This window comes from Nannobrachium achirus (genome assembly GCF_963921795.1).
Source record: "Nannobrachium achirus genome assembly, chromosome: 2".
Lineage (NCBI taxonomy): Eukaryota > Metazoa > Chordata > Actinopteri > Myctophiformes > Myctophidae > Nannobrachium > Nannobrachium achirus.
Window position 1 is genome coordinate 11,297,537 of NC_137811.1, and position 24,636 is coordinate 11,322,172.

The 24,636-nt window shown below is 43.0% G+C and overlaps 1 protein-coding gene across 2 annotated transcripts in view; it reads left to right on the forward strand.

Moving 5' to 3' along the window:
• fam171a1 (family with sequence similarity 171 member A1) overlaps positions 1-24,636 on the forward strand; it is a 293,547-nt gene that overhangs the window by 43,457 nt on the left and 225,454 nt on the right. For both annotated transcript variants that reach the window (XR_013962944.1, XM_080746672.1), the window contains exons 3-5: positions 7,648-7,740; positions 15,663-15,821; positions 21,787-21,957. Coding sequence is in view for 1 of the 2 variants with exons in the window: in XM_080746672.1 (XP_080602798.1) it covers positions 7,648-7,740; positions 15,663-15,821; positions 21,787-21,957 (423 nt within the window). In the remaining variant the exon portion in view is untranslated. The remainder of the gene's footprint in view (positions 1-7,647; positions 7,741-15,662; positions 15,822-21,786; positions 21,958-24,636) is intronic.

Consider the following 24,636-nt stretch of genomic DNA (forward strand, 5'->3'; position numbering starts at 1 on the left):
CAAGTAAACTTCTCCTGTAACAGTGCCTGTCTATGCGATGTGACGAGTGGGTTTGTACTCGGTGCACAGCTGTTGTTTCTCCATCCAATCAATGAGTGTAGCAGAGGAGCGCTATAATCTCCTTCCAACCGTACCTAACCGAGAGAACAACCGTATTCTAAACATGAGTCACGTTGTTGTGAAACTAATTCCTCTGCAAAAAAAATAAAAAATCTTAAAAAAAAAAAAATCTTAAAAAAAATAAAAAATCATAGAGCGGCGGCCAGATTTTAACACTTATGTTGCAATGATTTTTTCCGGCCAATGTCCCGCGTTGCCATGGTTGCCATAGACTTCCATGTAATTGTGCAATTGTGTAAAAAGTGCACGCCCATGCCTAGATGATGCACCACGTGTGTGCAGGCTGTTCACAGCTTTCAAACAAAAAAATCCGCTTTGAAATACGTTCAGGCATTCATGATTTATGAGCCATTATGTTTTCTTCAGATGTAAACAAACATGGCTGCCATGTTTGAAAGAATGGGTTGGTATGGGGGTTAAACATGCAATTTCGCGATCGCGATCATGCCTAACACATTTCTGGAGGTCCAGAAAAAAAATTGAAAAAAAAAAAAAATTGAAAAAACGATTTTTCTTTTTTTTTTCAAAAACGGCCCAAACTCGGGAAACTCGGAGTTGGCACAGCACTAGTACCAATACAAACTCGGGAAACTCGGGGTTGGCAGTGGCACCAGATGTGTTAAGGGGCGGCGGCCCGCCACTCCTTAACACTTTCAGTGCCAGGGCGTCATATGACGTCCGACACGACCTTGGCAATGATGCCAGAAAATAATATTGGCGTCATATGACGCCAGATGCTTTTTTTTCATATTACAGTAGTACAGTGTTGGATCTATGCGGTAACCAAGATACAGCCCTTTTGGACGATGGGACGGTCGTCATGCATGACAATTCAGTGGCGTCAGTTCAGAACAAGCTAAGGTATGGCAACATGACTGGTGTCTGGTGAAGACACCAGTCATGTTGCCATACCTTAGCAACAGGCACGATGAAAAGTACATTTTTATTATTTCCCCCTGTCAAGGTATGGCAGCTGCATACCCCTGCCATACCCAATTGACGCCCCTGCATGATATCACACGCTTATGTGACCAAATTCAAGCATGCTGATTGGCCGGTTCCCCCCAGAAACAAGGGTCTCAAAGAATTCAGTGACTTTTACCGTAAGCGGACACACAGCAATCAGAGGGAGAGAGAGATATATTGAGAGAATGAGCTAGAATTAGTTATAAAATCATTAGATGTAGTATTATTTAGAGAGATAGAGATAGAGAGAGAGATCGGAAGGTTTTACCTAGGAGGAGTGGGGGAAGGGAAGGGCTAGTTTCTTTGTAGGTTGGGGTCCATTTTGTAGAAAAAGAAAACGCCGTCCCAGTTACCGGACCGTTGCTCCGCTGATCAGAGAGCAAGTCATGGCCGCACATGGAGACCAAGCAGGCAGCCGAACCATGCCCCGTGGCCGTGGACACCAAGCCCGCAGCTGCCCAGCGCCGCCACCGACCATAATCAAAACCCGAAGCACCAGTTGGACTTTCGTTTGTTGCTGCGCGGCTGCGTTTGGGACTTGACTGAGGCGACGCGTGAGGATGAACGGTGATGCCGTTGAACGCTGATGCCGGCGATTTGAAGAGAATTCTGTGTTTTTGCTGCTGTGTCGGGGGAGCCAAGGAACGTCGCCAGCCATCCACAGTGGACGGAGGAGCTACGGCGGTGATCCGGACCGGAGGCAGGCTGTTTGGAGCAGTGTATCATCTTACGGCGCCCACCGGCTGCACCGATAGGTATGGCCCCGGAGAGCGGAGTTGCAGCGGGCGCTAATACACCCAAATGAGGCCGTGCGTGGACTTAGCCAAGGAGGACGACCCGGTCGCTGCGGTGTGTGTGTGCTGCGATCAGCGAACCGGGTAAGCATTATAAAGCTATGCTTTTTACGTTTCAATATGTTCTATACGTCTGTCTGTCTTTCAATGTTATATGAGATCAGTGCTGTGTTCTGGGGACTCACCGGGGATTACCCTCCACACCTCGCCCGCCGGCCTCTATACCTCCGTGATGGAGGAGCAATAAAATATGAACGGCGTCTGCCCTCGTGAACCTTTCAAAGTAGCGTATTTGATAGGGATTATGTACTATAGCGTCTGCCCTGGCCAAACGAATAGTAGCTGATCGTATGCCCTCAAAAAAAATCTAGAACACACCACTGTATGATATGCATAAAGTGTGTTCCTGTGGAAATGAGCCATGAATCTGTAGGTCTACTCTAATGCAAGCTTGTAATACATTCTTCAATCAATCAATAACCGATGTCAATAAGCCTGACCTGCTATTGTTTTTTTTCCACGTAGGGTGCATTTGGTAATATACAATTCAATTCAAAGGAGCGTTATTGGCATGAGAAAACATACGTTTACATTGCCAAAGCAAGTATCACACATACAATAAAACTAGACCAGGTCAACCTGGTTGTGCCAGACCCCCTGTCTGTCATCATCATTTATGACATCATGCCTTTTGTAGGCATGTCATCATCATGTCATCATCATATATACCCTTTATATAGAAAACCAGGACAGACAGACCGACATTTGCTTATGTAGGCCTACCCATTTCATGGGTCTGGCAAAAAACAGTTGAAAATATACAGTTGGAGGGGGTACAGCATTGCCAGACCCATGAAATGGGTAGGCCTACATAAGCAAATGTCGGTCTGTCCGGTTTTTCTCCATAGATGGTCATGATGATGACATGATGATGACATGAGGGAGGGATAGACCGACAGACAAAGCCTTCATGTCATCACAATGTCACAAATGATGATGACATGAGGGAGGGACAGACAGCCTATAAAGGGACAGACAGCCTATAAATGTACCATTAAATTTATAGGCCCAGAGGGTTGGCAGAACCGGGGTCTGGCACAACCAGGTTGACCTGGTCTAGTTTTATATATATACAGGGTACAAATGGCAGCATTATTTTCCTCATAGTACATAAAGGTATCAGCTCTGTTTCATACTGTATGTGCAGTAGGTCTAGATGTCAATCCATGGTTTGTAGTAGGTGTATGAAGTTCCTCCAACTTCTTCCAGTAAGAATACATTTCTTTATAGTTTAGTTTTTTATTGTGTGTGTATACCTAGATAGATAGTTTAGTAATACAATCAGTGTGTGTGTGTGTGTGTGTGTGTGTGTGTGTGTGTGTGTGTGTGTGTGTGTGACATAATAATCTATCAAATCGATCTCAAATCTGTATCAAATTTGTATCAAAGCAGAGCCTATAGAATTCAGTGGCCACGTATATATACATATATACATTTGAAATTATTTAGACTAGTGAAAACAGCCGATCTACAAGCACACAACGCCTCGCTTGTAGATCTGCTGTTTTCACTACTTTTGTGCGACAGCCTTTGCTAAAGAACATACAAATTATACAGAAGCACGTTCATTTAGTATTTTGTATTTATTTCTATCATATACAGGGCCCGTGGAGTCTGACTGGATGGAGGAAGGATGGGAGCCCGATCTGCAACCAGACCAATGACAACGCAGAGGACAGTATGATGGCGGAGATAGCGATAACTTTCTGGGACTTCTCTTCCTCACAGCTATCGTTCACAAGCCGGAGATTGCCATGCAGTGGTCAAAAAAACATTGCCATGCCGTACTTTCCCAGAACAATGGCAAGGAACAGGTACCAGGCCATTTTGAGGCACCTGAGGTACACACACGCGCACACACACACACACACACACACACACACACACACACACACACACACACACACACACACACACACACACACACACACACACGGTGAACAGTACCATCTTTGACCTTTATTTGTGGTGCCTTTGACTCCTGAATGTTGGCTTGTTGAATGCCTTTTTTTGAGAATACAGTACAGTACAGTACTGACTTTTATATTATTTTATTTATTCTTTACTTGCTGCACATTTATTTTATTTTACTTTTATCCAGTTATATTTTATTTTTGTGAAGTCATATTTGTGATTTCTTTTTTTTTGGAAATATTTGTAAATATTGTTGAACATAAATATGTTCATGCTGGATGTGTGAGGTACTCACCAGGGTTAGGGTTCGATGTTGCCATAAAATAAAAGGTTGACATCGCTTTTCTGACTTTTTGTCTTCCTGACCTTCTAGACCAGGTAAAAACACAGTGAATTCACAGTGCATAGTTCTATCAAAATGTAAGGCAATTTCTACCTTCTGAGTCATTTCATACTTTTTCACTTTGCCCCCTTGAAACTAGACGATGGTACAATATTTTTTTAACTTTTTTTGCACATAATGAAAGTAGGCATGTCATTCTTTCTGTCAAGGGTACTTGTGTTCCGTTACCATTTACCAATTTGTTGCTATGGCTTCCTAAAGTTTTTTTTCTTTGAACTCAAATATCTCAGAATCTAGATTTCTGAGGTTATTGACTGGTTTGCGCAGTGCGCACTCTCGAGCACCTATCTCCAAAACCGCTCACCGAAATCACTCCAAAATTTTTTTGGTAAAAAAAAAAATCCTCTTTTACCAAACCTCCCATTTTTGTTCCGATGTGAATATCGGATCATTTCCAATTTATTCCCTGGAATTGGGGCAGAAATGAATGGGACCTAATGGTGGCACTGGTAAGGGACGGGGGGCAGGGGGGGCTGGCACTCAAAGTGTTAATGCATATAGGGGAAACACTATCTATATATGGTCTATATCAGGCATAAACCTCATATGTTCAAAACTGTTACTTTTCAGGATTCAAAACCCGTCATGTCGCGTTCCGAGCTTGGGGATCTGCCTCTTTTGATGCTTTTGTGTGACATGGTAGGATGATCAAGTCGGGCTTTAATTTACGAAAGTAAATTCGCACGCACGCACTCACTCACTCACGCACGCACGCACGCACTCACTCACTCACTCACTCACTCACTCACTCACTCACTCACACTCTCACACACACACACACACACACACACACACACACACACACACACACACACACACACACAGAGAGAGAAACACACACAGAGAAACATCGTCAGTGAAGTGAACAGTGTTGCAGTGTTCCTTTGAACTAGATGAATCCTGTACAGACCCTGTTCCCATCAGACAACTGTACAAACTCAGTTATCGCATCCAAGTCATGCACCACATTGTTAGCTCTGTTGATCTGTTATTCTTGGCAAGTGACACTGTTGCACTCCTTTCTCCTTTCTCTTACTGATTACATCAACCATGTAGTCAGTTTAGTGAAGTTGAGACTTGATTCATCTGAATAGGCAATCTGGGAACTCGCTTGGTAAAAGAAAAGACAATATAAGTATGTTTGGGGTGGGGGGGGGGGGGGGGGAGCACCACCTCATTTTTAAATCTGGTAACAGATTTCTTTCTTTCCTGTGTGTGAGTGCGCTACCTTTACACAACCTATTGCCCATAGGCTGTCTTGGTGTCACATGGTTGCTGCTGCTTCTTTTCTTTGGGGTTTATTGGTGGTTGGTGTAACCTTAAAGGTGCATTACCGCCACCAACTGGACTGTAGTGTAGGTAGATCAGGTGTCAAAGTAGTTAAATATGAGAAACTGCATGTAACTAGTGCGTCGCTCTTATGTGATAACAAAATGATATAGGCCTACGTTGCCTTTTCCTAAGATACCTGACATTGTGAAGTCATGATGTTATGTGGTAAAAAAAACATCATTTGGACATATAGCCTACAGTAAGTTAGAATATTATGAAATATACATGAGAAAGAACACCAACACTAACTTCAACACACCAATCCACCAGATTTTATATTGACTGTGTGTCAATTCTTGTTTTGTGTAGAAACAAGACCTTGGTTTTGTAGGCTCCTCCCCTTTCTTAATCCACCTCCTCCCTGGTGCCTCTGTGTTTATTCCTACCACTGTCATGACCCAACACTACACCACTCCATAGAGTGGTGTGAAAGTGGTACTAAACGTGGTACTAAAAAGTATCCAATCCAGAGTAGGCCTGAGCTAGGCCAAACGGGGCCAAACACTTCATAATGACTAATCACTCACTGACTTTTCATTTAGTCCACCAGGATATAGTTGTAATACATGATAATAGATTCTATTGTGTTATTAATCACTGTTATAATCTATTATAGTGTATTATAAGTATCATAGTAATACATTATAATAATTTATAGTGTATCATAATCACAGTTATAATCCATTATAGTGTATTATAATTAGGATAGTAGTAATACACATTTAAATTAGGGATGGAAATCGGAATCGGCCAATATAAAAAATCGGCTGGTATGATATCAAACCGTCCGAATCGGTGACCGGCAGGTCACTGACATAAATACCGGTTTTATGCCAATTGTGTCTTTGGCACTGCACAGCAAGATGCTCTGGTCCTGTGACTAAAGTAAACATTAGCAAGTAGCAGCCAGTCTACTTAGTGAAAGCCTACAGAATACATATGGTGCTGATTACCTTTGCAATGTAAGGATATATTCCATAATCCTGTGTCAATGTCGTCTACAAAAAGAAGGGGGGAAAAAAGCATGCGTCACCTGCTTTCCTCCAGCCTAGTCCAGACGGTCATATTAGACTGGATATTGTCTGTGATTTTGGATATTGTACTGTTGTGTGATTGATTTGGCATTAGTGTTCTTCTAGCTTATTGGTACTCAAATTGACTTATGTCTGGTAGGCCTACTTGGCCTGAAAAAAAAGGGTATTGGAGCAACCTTATTTTCTAGTTAGCTAAAGATATCTGTATCAGAAAAATCGGTTTTGGCAGGTCAGACCTTCATAAAACCGGGGAATCGGTATTGGCCAAGAATTTTGCAATCGGTCCATCTAATTTAAATTGTATTATAATCACAGTTAAAAGAGTCAATTTGTTTCTTACCGATAGGGGTATTTTTGTGTAATGGAAAATGTAGTTATTTTATGTGGTGTTGTGTAGTGTGGTGCTAAAGCTGCAGTGGAAAAGGGGCTTAAGTAGTAACAACACTACATGTTTAGGGCAGTGGTGCTGACACAGGTTCTGCTAACAGCAGAACCTGTCTTGAGAGATACTGAATAGGTGAATAAAGGTTTCCAATGCCAAGGACCTGCCGAATGCCTAAACAAAGAGGAAACTAAGGGCTATTTTGAAAAGTCCTTGAACTTGTTTAAAAAGTTAAATATGGACACCAGTTTGAATGTGGTTACACTGGCTACACTCATCTTATGAATTGAATAGATTTTTTTACATAATATTTTAAATGTTATTTCTTTACTTTTTCCTTTCCAAACTGCGTGCCCCGGCGGCCCCCGTGCGGGCCGCGGTGCCCATGTTGAAAAGCAGTGTGTGGTGTGAATGGGGTCATCCCCGCAGTGCCCCGTAGGAACAGCAGCACAATAGAGGGGAAACCCAGCCAGACCAGAACAGCCATCCATGTGCACGCAAGCATGTGTCTGACCTAGCATTTTGAAAGTGGCTGTATGTCAAGTGGGGGTGTGTGTTTAAGTATTTTTGTGGTTGGGTTCGCGTATAAAAGAAAATGTGTGTGTGTGCGTGTGTGTGACACAAATGTTTTGTGTGTTCCAGTGTTTTCGTCGCTCAGTTTGGACTTGCTGCCGGAGCGAGCTGCTACCCTGATGGTCTATGACAACGTGGTCCAGATCTTATCTGGTTTCCAAGGTAACTCACTCTGTGTGTGTGTGCGTGTGCGTGTGCGTGCGTGCGCGCGTGCGTACTTGCATGACTATACTTGCCAAATGTCCCCATGAATCTTCCTAGTCTTCGTAAGAACTGTTTTTTTTAATAGTTCTAAAAGAAGAAAAAGAGTTGTGTGTTGCTCTCGCCCACCCAAAATAGCCGATCTATGAGCACACGTGACCTGGTAGGCTATCTATAAGGTTGCATCAAGTGAGCTTGTAGATCGGCTATTTTGGGTGTGTGACACCAGCTTGTGTAGTCAGACTTGAGGGTTAGGATAAAAAAAAAAAGAAAAATGATGAGAAAAGAAAAATTTATATTTATAAAATTAACATCCTAAAATGTTGATGTCCTCACAGTAATACAAAACGTGTGTATGTGCGCGCGCGTGTGTGTGTGTACACACAACTGCCAGCGGGTCTGTTGCCCTTGTCACGTTGACCTCAGGTACATAAATCTTGTCTGAAGAAAATATCCTCCACTTTGTAATGTAAATCCTAAATGAGTGAGTCTGGGTCTCTCGCACACACACAGCCGTGCTGTCTCTTTGTGGTCTACCAGCGCTGCAATTACATTAGATGAGATTAGCTCCTTTTACTTGAATTACATTTCATCTTTTGTTCTGCAGGTGACTTGACAACGGAGTTATTTATGCCGCATAACGGCGGACCCCCCACACCACATGAATGCATGCACCCCACACGCGCGCGCGCACCCGCATTAGCATGATAAAACGGTAAACGGGGCGCGTGTCTCTTTGCAGAAAACAATTTGATGGGGTTGGGTCATCAAAGCCAGACACCCCGGGGAGCGATAAAATGGGGCACAATGGAGATGAAGTGGAGTGGTAGAGAGGGCTGAAGGCAGGGGCGTCACGGTCGGGGGGATGGGGGGTAGTGGGACTGAGTTACTAGGGCCCCCCAAGGTGGAGGGGCCTTAATTATTTAGCTATTGAAAAATTGCAGATATACAAGCTCACTGCGCGGCACCGGTACAAGGATTCACTGTGTTATTTTGTGTTTTAACATTTTGTGTTTTAACTATAGAAAAATAGCAGATATACAAGCTCACAGCGCGGCACCGAGTGCCGCGCTGCGAGCTTGTAGATCTGCTATTTTTGAAAAGTCGTGAAAGTGTCTGCAAATCTCTGAATATATTTATTTTTTTAAGCGAACATTTGTAACTCAAATTTTTAGATGGGGGGGGGGGGGGTCCCCTGGAACTAAATATTTTGAGATGGGGGGTCCGTGGCCAATACATATCATTTTGGGGGTCCTTTACATGAAAAAGTTCGAGCACCACTGACGGTTTCCTCCTCCGATAAAAAAAAAACTAGAATAGCAGATCTACAAGCTCGCAGCGCGCTGTGAGCTTGTATATCTGCTATTTTTCTATAGCTAAAACTCAAAATAACGCAGTCAATCCTTGTACCCAGGGCCCAGAATTTGGTGCGACACCCCTGGTTGAGGGGGGAGGGGGGAGGGTGGAATGTGGCGGGACAAAACAACAGAGGGGAAAAAAGAGGTGAAGAGGGGGGGCGGAAACGCATGACCGCAGTAAAGGGCCATTTCCTCTGGACAGGAACCCAGAGGTTTAACCGGAGAACCCCTCTCAAGCACATGAGTCTTATCCACCACCAGACAGAGCTTCTGGTTAATGTCCGTTTCCTGTCAGCCAGGTAGCTTTTATTGGGCTGTTTTCTTCTTTCTTTCTTTGACACTTGAGTCATTCACCTGACCTGACTATTAGGGGTTCCCAAACTCTTTTGGCTCAGGGCACCCCTGTAAATATTGGGGACTGCTAGGGCTGTCACAATTATTACATAATCGTCTAATCACGATTATTTTACATAATCGCGATTATTTTACATAATCGCCATTATTTTTCACAATCTTCATAATCGTGAATGTTGAAAATGTTTCATATATATTCTTTTTAAAGTAAAAAATAGTGGAAATAGCAGATCTACAAGCTCACAACGCGTCGCATCGTGACGCGTTGTGAGCTTGTAGATCGGCTATTTCCACTATCAATGTTATTTTTTATGTATAAAGTTGTCAAATATGTCCATAATTTCTTTGTATATTTAGGTTATATGTGTCATATCTGCCATGTGCAACTTCAAAGCCTAAAAGCCAAACAGAAATGTAATTATCAACGACAAAAACACAATTAAATCGTTAATCGCAATTATTTGAGTGACAATTAATCGTCATGTAAAATGTCATATCGTGACAGCCCTAGAGACTGCCCATAAGTTCGAAGGTTCATTAATCCGAAGGTTCATTAGTCCGAATTTAGTTAGGGTTACTGAGGTTAGGGTTGGGGTTAGGCATAGTATTCTTAAAAAATCCGGACAAATGAACACTATCAAATTGAAGCTAGTGAATGGGCACGGTCTCCCGATTGGTTGAAATTGGCAACCCACCTGAAACTATGTATTTTATGTTCACTAAAGAGCTGGGGAGAGTTGATGAACAGACTCTCTATAACAAGTATTACTTCAGAATAATATAATATAATAGAGATTTAGCTTTTTCACACACAAAAGGTTTTAACAAAAACGTATCCTACAACATGTTACAATTATTTAAAATAATGGATTCATTTAGCATTATGTAATGCAAAAAAAATAATACAAGTCACTGGTTTCCCTGCAGTTGCTGTTGACCTACTGTACTTGGCACGCATATTAAAGTCCTTGCCCTAAGCACAGAGACATGTGAATCAAAAACAATACTTACACAGTAGTGGGATGCAAACGACACGATTCATTGATGTTGTGGCTAAAAGGCTTGGTTGTATTCTCCAAGTTTGTTTTCATTGGAATATTTGTAGAAGCACGAGTGGCTGGCCAATGTTGACTTATAGTCTAACTGTACCAGTTAACTATCACTATAAGATTAATGTATTAGTCTTGGCAGTAGATTATTTAGCCTATAGCCTAGGCTGCCTACATGGGTATTTAGACCATAAAAGAGTAAAGTAAAAATAGCAGATCTACAAGCTCACAAGGTGTTGCAATGCGACATGTTATGAGCTTGTGGATGTGCTCTTTTGCTGTACAACAAAGTATAATAGGGCTTAAATAGTTAATATGCCTTGTCTCATCGAATGTTTATAGAGTTATTAATATATCACAGGGTGTGTGTGTGTGTGTGTGTGTGTGTGTGTGTGTGTGTGTGTGTGTGTGTGTGTGTGTGTGTGTGTGTGTGTGTGTGTGTGTGTGTGTGTGTGTGTGTGTGTGTGTGTGTGTGTGTGTGTGTGTGTGTGTGTGTGTGTGTGTGTGTGTGTGTGTCTTAAAGCAGCTGTGTGTGTGTGTCATGGCTGTGGAATGCACAGTCTGCACTGCATCCACTTGGCTGCACACTGGATGTGTAATCTGTACATGTAACAGAACCGAGGTCTCAATAGAGTGCTGGAAAACACTGAGTTTTATTTGACTGCTGGAGATCAGCGGTTGGCAACTGGTGGCCTGTGGGCCAGTAGTCGGTCCTGAGTGGATGCTTGGTTGCACTTTTTAGCTGTAGGAGTATATAGAGAGCATGTTATGAATAGTCTTTTCTTAGGAAAGAACTCCTGACTTAGGCAAAACATTACGCCATTTAGGCCTAGAATTATTGAATGCTTTAACTATTGAAAAATGGCAGATATACAAGCTCACAGCGCTGCACCGAGTGCTGTGCTGCCAGCTTGTAGATCTGCTATTTCTTTTTGAAAAATCATGAAGATTTGTGCAAATCTTTGAATAAATATATTTTTAAAGTGAACATTTGTAGCTCAAATATTTGCTTCTGAGGGGTCCCTGATACAATATTTTGAGATGCCAAATACATATCATTTTGGGGGTCCTTCACATGAAAAAGTTTGAGCACCGCCGACATAGAAACATATCTTTTTCAAAAAGACCTTCAGAAGACACTTATAGAAATAGGGTCAAAATATTCAAAGAATTGCACATTTTTTTCCCAAAAATAGCAGATCTACAAGCTCTACATTCTACAGATCTACATTCACTTTCTAATAGCCAAAGCATAAAATGATACGCAATAATGCGGTTGAATTACATTCATTTACCCTTCTGTCCTTCAAAACATCAATTTCATTATAAAATATAGAAGCCCTCAATTTCAGAACACTCTGGACGCATCACTAAAGTATTCACCATTACTGTGGTTACCAATCATTAGCCAACGTTAAACGTGTTCTGAGTTGATACTAATTTTCTTTTTCTACGTGGGTTTCGTGTGTTTTCCTTGTAAGCTTTGATTCTTGTGTATTGTTCTCATTTAACTTTTTATGTACGTTACTTATTTCATTATCTCTTCTATTAGGAAAGGATTATTTTCTTAATTAACTCATGGGATGCCCACGAGGTGTCTACACGCCAATCTCTTTGATGTCTCTGGAGGCCCACGACGCGTTGACGTGTTTACTGTATTTACAGTATTAACTTTAAATCTCACCGTTAGGTTGGGGCTGCGCCTGGATGTAGCCCATTAGCCGCTAGTCGCTTCGAGTCGACGCTGAGAGCATCGCGCGGCCGCTTTTCTCCGTATACTCCAATGCATTTCCCCATCTTTAACGCCCTTTATCTCTGATGTTTGTTTTATGACTAAAACTGTGGCGTGGTGCGGCAAAATGTCCAAATTTTGATCGGCAATGAACAGCTATGATCAACACTAGCCCATACAGTAAGTTACACAATAACATCCTGTCTGCACTCATGTGACCAAGTGACGTCATGACGCATGCATTGACGCAGCAGGGCCGGATTCAATACAATGGTGGTGGGCCTGGGCAGCGAGAGGGGATAAATGGGGCAATCCAGGGGCACCCGATGTGTTAAGAGGATGAAAAAATAGCTTTTAAACAAGAGCGTTATAGCGTTTTTTATCAATTCCTCTACAAAGCCACGGTGTGTGCGCTTCCAATAACATACATTCATTCACTTCCCCATTTCTCAGCATCAGGTCAGGCAAATAACAAGCCACATTTATGCAAATAGTCATTTTCCCTCGAGTTGTGGGTGACATAGATACTGTTGAAAGCCGTACCGCAAAGTAGTAGGATGCAAATTCCACTACTACTACTAGGATGCAAATCCTACTAGTTCCTTGTAGCAATTTTTTTAACTACATGAACCCTATTGTCCCCATTTTCACAGAAAAATAGATGATCTACAAGTTGCAAAGTGCTGTGAGCTTATAGATAGATTTATTTTCAGAAGGAAATGACCAAGTATAGACCCCTGGGGGACTCCGGTCAACATACGGTTGTCAAGTAAATGATTCTTGCAATGCAAAACCAAATGACATTTTCCTGGAGTTTATTTCTTATCATTGTCCTTTTTTATTGGATGGTTTGGAGAGTTACGAGTGGCTGGCCAATGACTTATGCCGCATTTGGCATAGATAAATATTAGATCAAATGTGAGGCCACTTTCTTTTGTCTTCTATAGCAGTAGCAGATGCGAGTTGCGTGTAAAATGAAATTGGGCTCTTTTACGTCAAAGTGCTGGAAAATGTGATTAATTTAAGGACTGAAAGTTTCAGATGCTGCTGCGTGGGCAAGTGGCTCGGTCACCACAAGGCCACGGGGCAGCAGGCTGTGAATTGACCACTTCCCCTAGACAATCAGGTTTATGAGTGACCAGGCCAGGAAGACCAGCATATCGTCACTGTCAGGCGGAAACCTCGTATCTCCAAGTTTCAAATTTGTATGTCTTTTCCGCAAAGTAAAGCCTTGCTTCATCGTACAAGACCGTCGCACAACAGTAGTGAAAACAGCCGATAGTTGTGTGCTTGTAGATCGGCTGTTTTCAATAGTTTACATTTTTTTTAAATGATAAATACAAAATGAACGGTTTTGGACATGCAGGGTTTCCACCCGACAACGGCGATATGATAAGCTGCAGAAACGCTAATCTGGCGTCGTGAAAGTGCATGCAGGGAAATGAAAGAGCCCACATTCAGTCATACAGTCTGCATCTCCTAAAAAAAAAACAGGAAAGCATCCGTGTCGTTTTAAATTTGAGGTATATACTGTACACATAGCAGATTGTTTGGCTATTGAAACAAGTGGCTGATATACAAGCTCATAGCGCGTCACTTTGTGCAGCGTTATGAGCTTGTAGATCTGCTTAAAGGGGCACTCCACCACTTTTCAACCTATGTTCATATAATTGGTCCTCACTCAAAAATAGCTTTTTTTTTTTTTTTTTCAGAGGAGGGCTGTGGGCAGGTCAGAAACCCATCGTCTTGTGACATCGATTGCCAATCCAGCTTATAGAAACTGCAGGCTTTCTATTCCTGACAAGTTGCAATTTTAAAGTGGAAGCCATTGTTCTCGCGATAATAAAAATCTAAATATTATTTTCAAAAATATTGATTACATTTTTTTTTTTTGGAAAATGATGTCACAAGACGATGGATTCTGAACTTCCCACAGCTCTCCTAGGAGACTTGGACTGAGTAGAATTTTTTTTTGATATTTTATCATGAACATTAGTGAGGAGCTATTATATGAAGACAGGTTGAAAAGTGGTGAACTACTCCTTTAAGCAAATCTTTGCTTTTGGGGGTCCCTGAAACAAAATATTTTGAGATGGGCATACGTATAATTGTGGGGGTCCTTGACATGAAAAGATTTGAGAAAACACTTATATTGTGACAGTTTTTTTTCCAGAAAACCGCTATGATTTAGAACCGGGGTCTTCAACAGGGGGTCCGGGACCCCTAGGGGGTCCTCAGAGTTACTACAGGGGGGCCGCCAAATCTTTGTGATAGGATCATTCTTTTAAATTAACAACTTGAACCCTTGCATCCCTATTCTGAGGAGAACTTTAGCCAAAAATAGCAGATCTACAAGCTCTCGATGCCTCGCAGCGCGAGCCGTTGAGAGCTTGTAGATTGGCTAATTTCGGCAAATAGGTTTGGTGTAGAGGTAAAAAAGAGCAGACCGAGTGAAAGGTCAAGTTAACTAAAAACACAAATTCAACATAGACATTTTAGACAGGTCATTCAAATGAAAGGCCAGAGGTGGATATCGAAAGCAGAGGCATGGATTTCCCACCCTTATTCCCCCCAGCAAATCTAACCCTGGACATGAAAACCTGACGTGACACGATGTGTTCACGGTCTCTGTGCCGGAAGCACCGTCACCCTAGGTTAAGGACAGTTATTAATGTGAACAATAGCAAAAGTGCAGAAAGCTTCTACGGTAGTGTGGGAACGAGACTCAATGCCTCTCTGTTCCAGTTGAGCAGGTTTACAGCGTTATGGTGTGATAAATGAGACCTCTATTCTTTACAGTGCTGTTGCCTGAAGCCGCTGGCGGAAGTATTGGTGGTGATATTAAATGCTGTCAATGTCAACACACCTCAGGGTTTCACAAGAAACCATCCATATAGCAAGATTCATGAGAAATGTTAGCGCTCACGAACACGGTAGGACTTTTATACTGCGCTGCACAAACAGTAGGAGAGCTGAGAGGGAGACCGTGTACAGTATGAGAGACAGACAGTAGTGAAGCTTAGAGGGAGACGGTACTGGAGGAGAGACAGACAGTGGGAGAGCTGAGAGGGAGACAGTGTAGGAGAGACAGAAAGTAGGGAAGCTGAGAGAAAGACGGTGTATATACTGTAGGAGAGAGACATGGTAGCAAAGCTGAGAGGGAGACAATAGGAAAGCTGAGAGAGAGAATGCAGGAGAGGCAGACTCTAGGAAAGCCGAGAGAGACAACACAGGAGAGATGGCAAGAAAAAAAAGCTATGTAGGGATATGATTCCTAGACCAGCTGGTTCTCGGGGGGAACATTTCCAGGTTCCAGTGAGCTCTTGTGTTTTTTTTTTTTACCTTGGCATCAATGTGTTTCCTGTGGTGTGTGTGTGTGGTGGTCCCCAGGTTCCAGAGGCCAGCCGTGCGTTCAGTTCCCACGCAGGGCGCTGACTCTCCCTCCAGACACGTCCTACTCCAACCTGACGGCTCTGCTGACCGTGGCCTCCTCCCCCGCCGGCGTGCGCCACTTCCCCTACCTCCTGGGCCTGGCGGGCAACGGCACCGGTACGCCTCAGGGCTGTCACTGTCACGCAAATAATTGCAATGAAACACTGTAATTCTTTTGCTTGTAAACTCATTGATTGCTAAGAAAAAGCTGACTTTCGCGGTTGCCTGATGCGATGAAATATGATTTTCTTACTTTTTTTATGTGATCACTGCTTCTTGCTATAAGCAGACAAGTTAGCAAGAAATGCAGATCCGGATCTTGTTTCCGGCCCAGACAGGAAGCACTTTATTTTTGGCCCCTTTTTTTGGCACCTTTTTCTGCGATTATTTTGTAATACATTTTATAAATATGATCGTTCATTAATAACTCTGGGAAACTGGGGCCTGGCAGTCAGAGACATCGGGAAAAACTCTTCAGGCTTTGTAAACAAAAGGTTGCACATGGCAGAAATGACTGACATATTTAATAACTTTATTCTTTCAAATGTATTTTTAAATAGTTGAAATCGAAATGGAATTTCTGACGATTATGCAAAATTGTGATTATCTCAAATAATTGGGATCAGGCCTAATCTCATGTCTCAATCACACACAGGAGGGCCACAATCAATGCAGAACAAAAATCATAACTAACTAATTAGATTGTATACATTTGACAGCCTATATACAGTACATTCCATACTGTGCTTATTGCACTTTTCAAATTGCTATCTGTTGACATTGCCTTGGCGATAAGTGCCGTTGCCAATGCCAAAAACGCGCCTTTCAAGGAAATTGATGGAAGGTGGCTTTCAAACCACCTGTGCTGTACGCTCCCCCAGCATGACGGAATCACGAAAACATGCTGCGCTTATGTAATAATCGTTGGCGTCCTCATCAGATGATTTGCTCAAGAGACTTGCTCAATGAACATTTTTAATGTGATTTATTGAAAATCAACTTTAACCCCTCTAAACCTAAACTATTTTGGGCATGTCGTCATAGCCGGAAATCTTCATAAAATGTACATTTCTTTGCCAAAAGAAAGGAAATAAATCTTTGGTATTTGTTGTGCGAGGAAGTATGGGACTCAAGTCAGGGGTTTTCAAAGTGGGTGAGGGGGCACCCTGGGGTGCCGTGATGCCAGTCCAGGGGTGGCGCGAGATAATTTCATAATATTTGGAATTCATCAATATCACTACATCAATATCACTTCACTATGCTTAGTAAAACAGACCTGATTTGCACTGTACTTGATAAGTTCTTTTTCCATCTACGACAACTCTCTTCACCAAAAATAAGAGATCTACAAGCTTTGTAACGTGTTGTGAGCTTGTAGATCGGCTATTTTTGGTGAACCTTCCCCCCAGAATAGGCATGGGGTTCAAGTGGTTAAACATCAAGTACAGAGTTATTTTCAGTCAGCTCTGATGGAAAAAGGATATTTCCCCAATATGATGTAAGATTCTAAAAATGAACAGTGTAATTCAGGCGTGCCGTGGATGAAAAGGTTATTTACAGGGGTGCCCCGAGTCAAAAGAAGTTTGAAAACCCGTGACTTCAGTGGTTCGATATCCGTATTATTCTGATGGAAAAATACTATAGCTACAGGCGGAGACAGCCAGACAGGAACACAGGCAGAGGGAGAGACGGGTAGGAAGGCCTCTGTGTTGAAAGAGACGATCAGAGTGTGTGAGAGATGGACAGACAGACAGGCAGAAAGACAGACAGTCAGAGCCAGAGTGCACCCTGGGGAGTTGACCTGTGAAACACAATAACCCCTGTGTGTCTATTCTAGTGCTGTAGAAAAACACTGTGCCAGACCACTTTCACACCGCCTCAGCTTTGTGTGTGTGTGTGTGTGTGTGTGTGTGTGTGTGTGTGTGTGTGTGTGTGTGTGTGTGTGTGTGTGTGTGTGTGTGTGTGTGTGTGTGTGTGTGTGTGTGTGTGTGTGTGTGTGTGTGTGTGTGTGTGTGACCGTGCACTGCCTTAAAGACACAGTTCCAGAATCTTTTGTACAGTTGTGGCTAAACGTATTGGCACCCTTGCATTTCTTAAAAACACACACAACACACAATGGTCTAGATTGTGCACAGTGAAGGAACATCAAGGTCTCTGAAGATGGACTTGGAGCCTTCAGATTGTCCATTTTTGGCTACGATCTGACCTCTGACCTCTTGACAATTCTCTCCTTTTTTGTTTGGTCCATGCTCAGTGTGGGACACAAAACGGCAGATATGAGGGCTTTACTCCATTTAAACTGGGTGGATTAGTGGTTACTAAATACCAGTAAGACTCCCTAATCGGGAGATAAGCGACTGTTGGTCGCTTATCTCCTGTCACACTGCTGACATCAGTATGACATCACACCGTACACAAATGACCCTTATATAAGACCGGCATTATCTACCGACAGATTAGTAACAAGATGTCAAAATCGTTGAATGTTGAATCTCCAGATATGGAGATAACCAACACATCCCTCCATATATGGAGATAACCGATGAATCTCACTAAGTCTGACCTCACAAGCCCCATATTTGGACACGAACAACATATAACTCCATATATATATAGAGACATAGCTGCTGACATGCCATCAGACTGCAGTAGTGTCTGTTGGAGCAGGTTCCACTGCACGTCAGCTGAACTCCAAGTCATGAAGAAATGGGGAAGTCCTTTGGCGTCCATCATGTCGAGTAGTTAATCAGTCTTCCTGCCCTGTTCGACTGAAAGACCCTTTCGAGCCTTCTCGATATTGTATAGATTTCCAAAGGAAATCTGGGGCGGCTGTAACGAAGGCTCTCAATTGCGCTCAAGACATACGGGCAGTTGACAGTTTGCCATGGTTACTCATTGAAGTTGAATCTCCATATATGGAGATAACCTACGCATCACAATAAGTCTGACCTCACCAGCCCATATTTGGGCATGAACAACTTATGTCTCCATATATGGAGATATGATGACATCACAGTCCTCAGCCGATGATGTGGCGTGATGTCATACAATACACAAACGAGCCCTACGCATCACACTAAGTCTGACCTCACCAGCCCATATTTGGGCATGAACAACTTATGTCTCCATATATGGAGATATGATGACATCACACAGTCCTCAGCCGATGATGTGGCGTGATGTCATACAATACACAAACGAGCCCTACAGTATAAAGGGGCAATTCTTGCCAGGAAAGCAGCATTCTTCGACTCAGTCCTTATCGCCAGGGTTGGCTTATAGCTTATCATCACATCCAACCATCTCCAATACTCAGCTAGTTCTCCCAACAAGACTTCAGAGCCTTCCATACGATTCAAGGCATCTCGGTTAAGTTCTTACCGGAGCTATGTCTCTATATATGGCAGTGTGATGTCATACTGATGCGGAGATATGAGCAGGGCAAAGGTGTGACGTGTGACCGACCGACCGACCGACGGACGGCCGGTGGAGGTTTTGATACTAAACTGCAACCTACGGTCGCAATTAAAGTCAACTTGGACTCGCCACATGTGAGTTCCAGGTCAATAGCCTGCTTGAAATTCAATTACATTCTATTTAAGTATGTATGCAAGTTTCTGCGTAGAAAGAGCTAGGATTCTGTATTTATTCTAGTCTTATGTTGTGTTCCTCTGCAAACCAAATACTGTATGTTGATTCAAAATATGTTTTCATTTGCCAAGCTTCTGGAAGATTCTTTTTGTTTTTTTTCAGTTTTACAAATGCAAGGGTGCCAACAGTTTTAGCCACGACTGTACTTCTGTTTTTCATAGGGAGCTGCAGTTACTCCTCTAGACCGAGGGTTCCCAAACTTTTCTGGCCACGACCCCCCAAAAAGAATCCCATTTGAATTGGGGACTCGCCCACCCTGATGAGCATCTTTTTTAGCCATTACATTTTAGTTTGACTCGGTTCCACAGATAAATATTGTGAAAACAGCCGGACCGCAACGCGTTGTGAGCTTGTAGATTGGCTATTTTGACAATGCTTGCCTCTCTCTTATGTCCCTCATTTCTCACATGCCCCTCTTCTAGCGCCACCATCAGGCCGATTTTTGCAAAACACATTTTTGGAAACTGGCTACGATTGCCTTCTAAAGTTTTGTATGCGGCAGAGCGGTCGCTTTTCTCCCGATTAGGGAGTCTTACTGGTCTTTGACAATTTGGTATTGGAAATATCTACCGTTGTTACCTGTTGAGACTGGCACTTTTCACCCATTCTTTTTTTCATCTCACTAACGTCACTTTGTCTGCTGACCTCACTCAGCAACGAAATAAACAGAAAATAAACAAAAAATATAAAAAATAAAACAATTCACAGGAGGCAAGCAGTGATCCCCCCATGGTGTGCACTGCAATGTAGTTTCTAATGCACTACATTGCTGGAGCTTTTTGAGAGAAAAAATAAGAAGACACGGGTGACATGTGTGATCTGGGCTGCAGGAAATGTGCCAAGCTCAATAGGGAACAACAGTATATTGTCACTTTATAAATGTGCCTAAGAAATCAAATCTAGTTTTTGCATTGAGCTGTTGGATGCGTTTCTCTTTAATGTTGAATAGTCTTGTCTCGTCCCATCCGGCCCCATTTGTGTCTCGTTCTCAACGTGTGGTGAGCGCTTTTCCAACCCTCTCTAACCTCGTCGGGGTGTTTTCACTCCCGTTCCCGCTTCCTTCTTTTCTTTTCTCCCCCTCTTGGGTTCCTTCCTTTCTGCTTTTCTTTCATCCTCGCCCTGTCAACTCTTCCTCCGTCGTACAAAAGGCGTCCCACTAGTCACTCTCCTCTGGTCCCCTGCAGCTGGGACACTTTTCCTCTTGCGTGACATCTGTAGGAATCACAGGGACGTGTCTGACCCTTGTTCTCTTTAAAGGAGGTGTAAGTGATTTTTGTTTTTGATTAATTAACCCATTTAGGCCTAGCATTATTGAATGCTTTAATCAGTTAAAAATAGCAGATATACAAGCTCACAGCGCGGCAACGAGTGCCGCGATTTTTCAAAAATAGCAGATCTACAAGCTCGCAGCGCGCGGCGCTGTGAGCTTGTATATCTGCTATTTTTCAATAGTTAAAGCATAAAATAATGATACACAATATGTGTACAGTTCTGAATGGGTTAAATCCAATCAGAGAGAGAGAACTCCACAGAAAGTAAATAAGTAATTAGTGTTCCAGTTCCAATTTGGAACTTATTCTGTGTTAGTTCTCTCCTCTGATTGGATCTAATTGGTATCCTGAACTGACGTTATTTTCTGTTTACTGCTGGAGAGATGGAAGATCACGTAACACGGTCACCCCCTTTAACTATTGGTTGATTGATGGTTGATCGAGGAATTGAAGATCATTGTACATTTCTCCTATTTCTTGTACATGGGAGCATCAGCCATAACTGTGAACTTGTAGATCTGCAATTTTGGCTATTTTTGACACAATTTGACTATGTATGACAATACAACGATGGGCCCAGAAATGGTGACTTCTGGGTTAAAGTGACTAGGTCTTGAGTTGCAGATTTCTTTAATGAAAGCAGTCAATGAATTGAGTTAAACGTGATGACCTGTAAGGTTCCATTTGGTTCCATTTGTACACTGAGAGTTAAAGACTTGTAAGGGGCCTTTTCCACCAAAAGAACCTTGGTTCCAGAACCAGTGCCGTTCAACTTTCGTGGAACTTTGGTTCGTTCTTGAGAACCGGCTTGCGTTTCCACCAGATTGAACCAGAGCCATTGTCCCCCAGTTCAGATGGTGGTTCACTGAAAAAAAAAAAGAAAGAAAAAAAAAAAACAGGATTTTGTGGTTCCCGTTCCGAGCCAACTTTTACGGTTCGGAACCAACTCGGTTCTCGGTGGAAAAGCACACCTCTGGTTCATTCCATAGGCAGGAGAAATAACCCAAACCAGTTATTTGCCGGTGGAAAAGCGCCCTAAGGGTCCATCAAGGAACCCTGAGAGTCCCTGGATCCCACTTTGAGAACCACTGTTCCAGAACATTAAAAACGTGAAATCAAAACGACACTAATCGTCCATCTCTTCTCCGATCTCGCTCCAGAGAAGAGGTTTGAGCTGACGCCCGTGGCGGCCATCTCCGTTCACCTATTGGCCGGCGAAGGGGCGGAGCTGCAGGTGAACGAGCCAATCAGCATCACGGTGCCCCTGCCCGCCGACAGCGGCCTCAAAGAGAATGACCACATCCCCGCCTGGAGGTTTGATCCCCGCCTCGGTGAGTGTACACACACGCACGCGCGCACACACACACACACACACACACACACACACACACACACACACACACACACACACACACACACACACACACACACACACTATAGAGCTGCGAAGTTTGACGTCATTTACACATCCTACCTGGTTCCCGTTTTTTTCCCCCCCATTCTGAATTTCCATAGACTTTTCATATCGCTTCATATAAGAACTGTGTTCCAAACATAAACAAATGATCTCAGCGGTTTGACTCATATGGATATGAAGAATCAACTGATGTTACTGTTGCCAAATTAGTTACATTTTCACCAGAAATAAAAAAAATATTAGTGACTGATCACAAACCATACAGAGCCACCTCCCGACAATATCGCGGAGACTTCATGACTTTGTTACTCTATGGCGATGATTTTAGGATTCATGTATTTTTGTTGCAACCGTTTTGATATAGCAATAAGTATTTAGTATGCTAGTAGTATTATTAATTGTGAGTATTAAAGCATCATATCAGCATCCACGCACAGAGCACACACACACACACACACACACACACACACTACAGTAAACTCCTGGCCTCTAGCAGACTGCTGGAGCCATGAAAGGCATTATTCATAAGGCTACCAAAGAACCAGCTGGAATGTAGCGAAACTGAAATTACCGGTAATCGGCAAAATCAAAAACACTAAAAAAAAATAGAAAGAACTGTTCCCGATCACACCCACATCACAAGTGTTGGCCCGAGGACACAGGGGGATAATAGCCAGACCTGGACGCAGATCAAATAAGCCGGGCTGAACGCAACTCCATGGCACGCACTAGTACAGTAGCAGAGATCTGTGTGTTGTTACAACACTTTGTCGCTGTTGTGCAGAAACCTTGTATCTCCAAGTTTCAAATCAAAGCCTTGCTTCATCATACAAGACCGTCGCACAGAACTTGTGAAAATAGCTGATCTACAAGCACACAACGCCTACGTCACCTACGTTTTGTTCACTGACAAACAAAATAAATTCCAAGCTATGACTGAGACTTTCGTCAGAAAATGAAAACTAGACTAAAATGTTAGGGACAGTAGAACTAAAAGACGAGTCATTTGATTGTTTGGTTGCGCTCTGAAAATAGCAGAGCTACAGTTGTGAGCTTATAGATCAGCTATTTTCAACATGCAACAAAGTTTAAAATCTGCATTTACGAATCCGTCAAAGGCCCGCCAAAATATTCTTTGGTCAACTAAATCAACTTTAGATTTGGTCAACTAAAATGTTAGGTTTAGTCTACTAAAACTAGACAAAAACTAAAACTTTTCAGATGACTAAAATATGACTAAAACTAAATTGAATTCTATTCAAATCCAAATTTACTTTCAGTTCATAAATGCATCAAAGATGCAAATTCTTTTTTTTTCTTAAATTTTTTATCCCACGATTTTTGTAACCCATTTTTTCACCCGGTGCCAATTGCCTAAGCTGTGATCCTGGGCTCTACTCTCCCTCTGCCAACCTGGGGAGGGCCCCGAACTGAGCTCATGCTTCCTTCAATGCATGAGGAGTGAGCAGGCCGCTTCTTATCACCTGACAGGGGGAGCTTCCCCGGTTGGACGTAGCGCGTGGAAGGAACACGTTATTCCAACCAGTTCCATTCCCCTCCATCAGGCGCCCCGGCTGGCCAGGGGGAGGCTTTATAGAGACCAGGATTACTGCATGTTTTTGTGAGGGTATCTACCCTAGGATACACGGGGAGAACATGCAAACTCCACACAGAAAGGCCCTTTTGCCAACCCCACCTAGGGTGTGGGCACTGATGACGCGGAGGAGGGAACACGCCCCCAGCACCCACAGTGTCCCCGGCGGGAATCGAACCCAGGACCTTCTAGCTGTGAGGCGACAGCACTACTGACTGCGCCACCGTGCCCCCAAAGATGCAAATTCTAATCCATTTCTAATGGGTATAGCCTTGTCCTGGAAGAGAGGTCATCAGGTGGTCCGCAACCTTCTTGGAGTGTTTCGACCCTTAACCACAACACTCCTCCAGTGGGCCGTTCAGCACTGATTGGCCTGGCAAGCCAGCCCTGGTACTGCGCTCATTCCTTCCCCAGTATCAGGTCTGCACTTCGGCCTATAGGCACCGAGTATGAGAAATCAGAAAATGATCGGGGCCAATCAGTGACTGCGTTTCAACTGCTGTCCGCACAACAAGTGAAAAGCTTCCCCTGATTGGTCCATGTGTAGCTGGTGATGTAGAATACATGCCGTGGCATTTTCAAAACAATAATGGCTGCCCTCGATGCAACAAGTGTAACAGTTACGCTGAAACCGCAGATCTATAAGATCATAGTGCGGCACTCGGTGCCACGCTATAAGCTTGTACATCTGCTATTGTCAAGCCACTGCCCCCCACCGGCAGTGAGTTGACATAGAGGCCACATGTCTTGGCTTGAGATGAGGCTAAATAGATTTGCTGCGAGAGAAAACATCTTGAAGGAACATTGCCAACCTCATATCTTATCAGTCAACTTCACCTGTTTCCAGGCAAAATGTTATGTGTTCTAATGGTCTGTGGTCTGGTGGTGGATGTGGAAACTGTTCTTGTTGTATATGTTTGAGCCAGAGTACACTGGGAGGGCTTTCTGGGTATTGTAGTATTGTTTGTTTGGGCCAAGTAAAGTTCCTGCAATGATACT